Raw genomic sequence first — 7675 nt, forward strand, 5'->3', positions numbered from 1 at the left:
CTCTTGAAAGGAGCTGATGCATATGGGGGAAAGACAGCAAAGATGCCAATGGAGGATGGTTACAAGGTTCCACGTGAGGGGGAGATTGAGGATAGCAAGCCATTTCATGATCCTAAGCTATACAGAAAGATAGTGGGGAAACTGATCTACCTTACCATCACAAGACCTGATGTGTGCTTTGCGGTGAATCAAGTGAGTCAGCACATGCAAGTTCCTAAGGAGCATCATTGGAGAATGGTGGAAAGGATCTTGATGTATCTGAATGGAACGACTGGTCTTGGAGTTTGGATGGGATGTAACAAGAGCACTGAGGTTGTAGGCTACTGTGATGCGGATTGGGCTGGAGACCGAGCAGACAGAAGATCAACAACCGGCTATTGTACATTCATTGGAGGTAATCTTGTCACATGGAAGAGCAAGAAGCAGAAGGTGGTGTCTTGTTCTAGTGCTGAGGCTGAGTATAGAGCTATGCTTAAGCTCACTAACGAGCTAGTATGGATCAAGGGGATTCTGAAGCATTTGGAGATTGAGCAAGCAACTCCAATGGTTATGCACTGTGATAATCAAGCAGCCATCCATATAGCCTCTAACTCAGTGTTCCATGAAAGAACCAAACACATTGAGGTGGATTGTCACAAGGTGAGGCAGATGATGATACTTGGGGTTATTCTGCCTTGTTACACTAGGAGTGAGGATCAGTTGGCTGATGTGTTCACAAAGGCAGCAAGGCAAAAGACAATGGAGTCCATTCATATCAGATTGGGGCTCATTGATCTTTCGCCTAAGCACTAGTCTATACACTCTCCTGATCATGTGATCTCTACTCTTTCCTCATTAAGGTTTTGTCCCAATGGGTTTTCCTTAATGAGGTTTTAACGAGGGAGATCTCATGGTCCTTCCAAGCTTGACTTGTTTCACATGGTCAAGCTTGAGGGGGAGTGTTGAGATGAAGTGATAATAAGAGAAGAGAAGAAGTGTTGAGCATATTTGGAGTTGGCACTATTACAGTAACTTTTAGTTACCACAGTAAATAAGAAGTTACTGTAATAGTGAAAGGTGAAAAGAAGTTACCCGGGCAAGTGAGAAGAGATGGCAAGAGCTTTGGACTAAAGGAGAGGCTTTGAATAGTGATCAGACCGTTGAGTCTTGTGTGAAGGAAGAGAGGCGCACATACAGCTTTGGACAGGCTGTAAAGGTCCAAAGCATGTGAGCTCTCTCAGCCATACAATTCAAACCATCCAGCCTTGCTATGTTGACTCCACATGCTTAGTATAGTAAACTGTCTAGGTTCATTTTGCGCAAACCTCCACATGCTTAGTATAGTAAACTGTCTAGGTTCATTTTGCGCAAACCTCTGATTCCTCTCTTTCTATATATTTGTAATCTCAGCTCATTAATAAGATTATGCTGTATGAGCTCTCAAATAGTAAAAGATGATTTCTTTGTTCTTAAACTCTTAGATCTTTGATTCACAAACCCTCTCAATCTCTTAAAACTCTTTCTAATCTCTAAAATGTCACTTGAGAGATTCATGATCAGTGTGTATGACAAACTCCTTGGGCCATAGATAGTGTTGCCAGGTCTGCAAAGCCCTTACTAAAGCATAGAGTTCTTTGTCGTAGGTAGCATAGTTGAGAGTTGCTCCTCCAAGTTTTTCACTGAAGTATGCTATGGGTCTTCTTTCCTGCATAAGCACAGCACCAATACCAATTCCTGAGGCATCACATTCTATTTCAAAAGTTTTATTAAAGTCAGGAAATATGAGAAGAGGGGCATGAGTAAGCTTCTCTTTTAGGCATTGAAAGGCAAGTTCTTCTGCTTCTCCCCATTTGAAACCGACTTCCTTCTTGATCACTTCAGTCAAAGGAGCTGCTATGGTGCTAAAGTTCCTCACAAATCGTCGGTAGAAACCAGCTAACCCATGGAAGCTTCTTACTTCACTTATGGTCTTAGGAATTGGCAACTCTTGTATAGTTTTTACCTTCTCCTGGTCCACCTTTACTCCATCTGCACTCACAACAAAACCTAGGAAGACCAAGTTATCCGTACAGAAAGTGCACTTTTTGAGGTTAGCAAAGAGCTTTTCTTTTCTCAAAACATCAAGAACAGTCCTAAGATGAACTATATGCTCTTCTAAGCTCTTAGAGTACACAAGGATATCATCAAAATACACTACCACGAACAATCCTATAAAGGATCTAAGCACATGATTCATCAATCTCATAAAAGTACTAGGAGCATTAGTTAAGCCAAAGGGCATCACTAACCACTCATACAAACCATGCTTAGTCTTAAAGGCTGTTTTCCACTCATCTCCCTCTTTCATCCTAATTTGATGATATCCACTTTTCAAATCTATCTTAGAAAAGATGCTAGAACCATGCAACTCATCAAGCATATCATCTAATCTAGGAATAGGGTGGCGATACTTCACTGTTATATTGTTGATTGCTCTACAATCAACACACATGCGCCAGCTTCCATCCTTCTTGGGTACAAGGAGCACTGGTACAGCACAAGGACTCATGCTCTCACGGATGTGGCCTTTCTCCATCAACTCCTCAACCTGTCTTTGTAGCTCCTTAGTCTCCACTGGATTAGTTCTGTATGCTGGTCTGTTAGGAAGAGTAGCTCCTGGCACAAAATCAATCTGATGCTCAATCCCACGGATATGTGGTAGACCTATGGGATTCTCTTCTGGAAATACATCTCCAAATTCCTGTAAAAGAGCTAACATCTCACTCGGATACACCGGTGTACACTCAGTTAGATTCAAAAGAATTTCTTTAAAAACAAGCAATAGAACAGGCTGGTTAGAGTGAAGAGATCTTTTGATATCACCAGATTTGGCATAGAAGTTGTGCTGCTTGTTCTTCTCTGGTTTGAGATCGATTTCTTTCTTCTTTTGAAGCTGCAACTGATCTTGATGCACTTCCTTAGGAGTCAGAGGCACCAGAGTAGTCTTCCTACCATTGAACTCAAAAGAATGCTTATTTGCAAAGCCATCATGTGTGACTTTTCTATCAAATTGCCACGGCCTACCAAGCAAGATGTGACTTGCTTCCATTGGTATCACATCACATAGAATCTCATCTTCATACCTACCAATGGAGAATGGTACAGAGACTTGTGTGGATACTCTCATCTCACCCTCTTCATTAAGCCACTGCAGCCGGTAAGGTTTAGGATGTTTCTGAGTTTCTAATCCAAGCTTCTTCACCATGGTCTCACTAGCAACATTAACACTGTTGGAATGAAGATAAATAAAGCTGGAGTTAATGAGAGATCAAGCAAAACCGGAGCAAGCAAATTAAGCATCCGGAACAAGCTGTTTTGAACAGTCTTGGTGTGCAAGTAACCTAGACTGTCTTGGAAGTCAAGGCATTGTGGGAACTCGTCAAGCTGAGTATTTTGAGGCATATTTGAAGTTTAAAAGAGAGATCAGACTGTTGGAGAGATATCAGGCAAGTTGGATAATTAATTAAGATAAAAGTCACATGTGCATAAGAGGTTGAACCTGCTGTCACTTTCACTCAACCAGACTGTGCCCAGCTCTCTCTCCTGTCACTCTCACTGCTCCTGGTCGAGATTCAGCCCTGCTGCATCCTCCTGGCTTCATCAGAAAACCCTACAATATTATTTGTTTAGTAAAATCCTGTTTTAGTAGTTGTTTAATGTGTGTGCTTGTCTATTTAAGACATTGCTGTATCTCATTGTAAACTAAGGAGAGTAAAACTCTTTCTTCACATACTCTGGTTACTATTCTCTCTATTCTCTTGCAACTCACGACCTCCTTTACTCCCTGATACTCTAGCATACTCAGAAACTCTCTCAAACTCTTTATACTCTCTTCACTTTCTCACTACACTCAATTGCTCATCAATCACTCTCTCTGGTTTCATACTGAACCAGGGGCTTAGTTCCATCATACTACTATCATTTATTCTCAAATTCTCTCATGGTATCAGAGCAATAAGCTCTTGAGAACCTTTCTACTTCCGCAAATCATCTCTGTCCAAAACATCTCTTTAAAATCTGTTTCAAACCAATTGGTTACATCCTTTTATCCTCTGGTCCAAAGGTTTTCCAGGAGGGAAAAACCTCACCAGAACTCAAGATAAAGGAGTATCTCAGTCTCTGGAACTCAAGAAAGTCTTAGCTCAGTTCAGCAAGCTTCATCAAAGTCCAGATTTCAAATCCAGTCTCTTGCAAAACCAGTAGGAACACTCTATTGTCCACTGGTCCACAACTCTCAAAGATGGAGATTCCAAAAGAAATGGCGACCCTAGAGACTACCAAGAGTCCAAAGAAGAAACAAAACCACCTCCTCTGGTCCAAATTGCTGCAGAAACTCCATGAAGAAAACTATTTATGGAACAAGGTCACTGAAGAAGTTTCAAAGCTAGGCTGTTTAAATCATTCTCTGGCCAACAAAGCTGAAGCTCACTCTTTGATCCCCATAACCCACGACCAGCAAGAAGACAGGAGGGGTTTGAAGTGTGTACCTGCCATGAAGGAAGGACACACCATGGATAGGTGTTGGATATTCAATCAACACCTGAAACCAATGTGCTCTCAATAAGCCCCCAATGGGCTGGAGATTCAAGAAACCAGCTCAGGTTTCTTGAGAGTAAGCAAAATCTCCTACTCTATAAGAGCATTGTTTGTCCTAGTTGTGTGTATTCTGTTGTCTTAGGATGTTTAGAAACTTGCTTGTTGTTCTTGTCTAGTTTCTGTTCATGAAAAAAAAAAAAATTTTGTCTTGTAATTGGTTGCTATTTTCTTAAAAGATTGCATAGACTTGTTGTTAGAATCTGTGCTGTGATTTGTAATTAAATTGTTTCTAGAGATCAGACTTGGTGAAACCCATGTTCTGATCTCTTGTGTGTCTACTGATGTTTTCCTTAGTTGAATTAACAGGTTACTCAATGACTGGTGATTTCTCTTCCACACAACAAGCAAAAGCTCATGTCTCACACCTTTGAAGACTGCTCAAACTGATGTGCTCAAATTTACTCCAATATGGAGTCAACCAAAGCCACAGTCCTCTCAGTCATTCTCAGGGTTCCTATCTGATCCTCTGGTCGTGTATGGTTAAGTCAAATCAGCAAGAAGAAATATTGAGAAGCCATTTCATGCTCTTAAAAGCACTCAAAGTCAGCCATACTTCAAGGAATGTTCAAAGGCTGTTCAAACCAACCTAGAATCTGATGATGGTGCTCATTAGAACTAAGAAGACCAGGAGGACAGGAGGGGATCCAAGGATGAGCTTTACAAACAGGGATATGCACACAAGGAGAAGGAGTTTGGTAATGAATCCAAAACTCAAATCCGCCAAGCTCAGATGAGTAGTGTGTATATGGAGGTTCAAGGAACCAGCCCAGGTTCCTTGGCTGTAAGTTAAACCTCCTAAACCTGAATAAAAGCTTGTGTAATGTGTCTGGTTTATTTAGAGACCTATGGGTCTGTGTTTTTCTGTTCCTAGAAGTGCCTGCCTAGGTTGTCACTGCATCCATGATATTGAAATGTTTTGTGAATCCTTTCATTGTCTTTATCTTTCATGATGCATTGATAAGTGTCTAGGAGTGTTCCTAGATTTGTGTTAAAGATGCATATATATTGTGCCTGATGCATTCATATAGTTTCTAAAAGCTGTCACATGAGGTGATAAGCTGTTTTGCATCTGTTTTGAAGCAGTGGCGACCAGTCATGATTTTATTCAATGATCTGGTCCCATGCTGTTGTTACTGATCTCTATCTGAGTTGTAATGGTGTGTAGGACACAGAGGTGTGGCTATCAGACCAGAAGCAGCAACAGGAAAAGAGATACCCATGTTGATCAGAGCCTGCACAAGATGCATATTCCTGATCATGGAGAAAAAGGCCCATGTTGTTCAGAGCCTACACTTGGTGTATATTCCTGACCATGGAGAGACAGCTTGTGAGGAGAACCGGTTGGCTTAAGCGCAGGCGTTGGAGTTGTTGTGCTCCTGGTTCAAGAGACTCACAAGGAGGGCCATCACTAAGTCATGAGGAGACTGTTGGTCCAAAGACATTGGAGCTGAAGGCAGATGGTGATCCAGTTGGCTTAAGCGCAGATGTTGGTATTGTTGTGCTCCTGGAGTATGGTGAATTGGTTGGCTTAAGCGCAGATGTTGGTATTGTTGTGCTCCCAGTTTCAAAGCTCACTGAAGCTCAAGTTCAAGCTTGTCACTATAATCAGTCAAGCTTGAGGAGGGGAAATATCAGTGAGCTACCAGAAGATCCATGAAGCTTTCAGTGTTCAGTGTCTCATTTCCTCATAGAAGGCCAGCAAGAGTTTGGCGATTTAAAAGAGGGCTTAAGTGATCAGTATAAAGAAGCTGTCACTCCTCAATGTGCTCACCAGCCAGATGCAAGGATATAAGAATTATTCAATCAGGGACATTCTTGGCTGAGCAATCACATGATGGTGGCAGATCATGGAGTTGCAAAGTCCCCCTACATGATTAAAATTCAAGAGAAAAATGCAAGGCTGGTTGAGAGAAGAAATGGCGTGGAGGATTCAAGTGCTCAGCACTCCTCATCAACATTCTACAAACTGATGAAAGGGAAGTACCTAAAACTATTATGATTCTTATGTTTGAATAGGTTTTCCCCTTGAGAATTGATACATGCATTGTATATTATTGAATCAGGTACCTATTGAGCTCATGAGCAGAGACAGAGACTGGATCTCAAACCCTAAATGGAGGCAAGAAGCCAGAAGAAAGGGGGAGACCAGCTCATGTCATATAAAGAAGCTCAAAGGTGTTCTGATGGTGAAGCAGGTGGCGCCTGATCTGAGTAAGAAGACAAGGTGTGCCGGATCAAAGAAGACTCAAAGGAACTCATTGTACCAATGCAAGCTTGGCCCTTCATCTATTCTCAATACCAAGCATGAAGACTGAGCTTCCATGATCCGAGTAGTGCCTCATTAGATCAAAAGTGGAGTTTGCAAGTAGTGGAGTCCACATCTGCATTACTCATTATCAACCGGATCAAAGAAGCCATCTAGAGAACTTATGTCATCCATGCGAGCTTAGTCCTTCCTATTCTCAGGTCTAAGCATGAGATTGGACTTCCATGATCCGGATTGTGTCGTTACCAAGTGGGGACCCAAGTGGAGTTCACTCCCCACCATACTGATGAAAGGGAAGCACCTTAAACTCATCTCAATACATTTATGATTGTTCTTACACTTAAAATGTTATTAAGCTTGATATGATTGGATGCTTTCCTTAATAACTGATGCACCTGTGGGATAATGTATCAGGTACCATTGTGTAGTGCCTCCTTCAAGTGTTCCTGGTCATCTCCTAACTTTTCTAAGGTGGCTGAAAAGTCCATTGAGAGGGGGAGACCCAAACCGGGGTCTATGAAGAGGGCCAGCCTAGTTTGAAGTATTGATCAGCCTCACTGGTGGTTGAAGAAGTCCTGGTTGCCTCTTACCTTTCTAAGAAGAAGCCTTGAAGCTGATTGAGAGGGGGAGTCCCAAACCGGCTCCATAAGAAGTGAAGCTGAGTCATGTGGTGTGTGCAACATCTCATTGGTGTTGCTGCACTTGTTCAGGCCGTGATCCAGAGCTGCTTGTGTCCAACCACACTGGTTCTAAGGCACAAGAGCTCACTGGCCAATCCCTAGGCTGTGGAGAACT

The 7675-nt window shown here is 42.1% G+C and overlaps 1 protein-coding gene across 1 annotated transcript; it reads right to left on the reverse strand.

Moving 5' to 3' along the window:
* Window positions 1-1516: 1516 nt before the first annotated feature.
* Window positions 1517-3223, reverse strand: LOC130501900 (uncharacterized). Its single transcript, XM_056996709.1, has 3 exons — window positions 2469-3223; window positions 1982-2007; window positions 1517-1713 (listed from the first exon to the last, which is right to left on the reverse strand). Exons 1-3 carry the CDS (start codon window positions 3221-3223, stop codon window positions 1517-1519), a joined length of 978 nt encoding a protein of 325 aa, XP_056852689.1.
* Between the last annotated feature and the right edge of the window lie 4452 nt (window positions 3224-7675).

Source organism: Raphanus sativus, unplaced genomic scaffold (assembly GCF_000801105.2).
Source record: "Raphanus sativus cultivar WK10039 unplaced genomic scaffold, ASM80110v3 Scaffold0323, whole genome shotgun sequence".
Classification (NCBI taxonomy): Eukaryota; Viridiplantae; Streptophyta; class Magnoliopsida; order Brassicales; family Brassicaceae; genus Raphanus; species Raphanus sativus.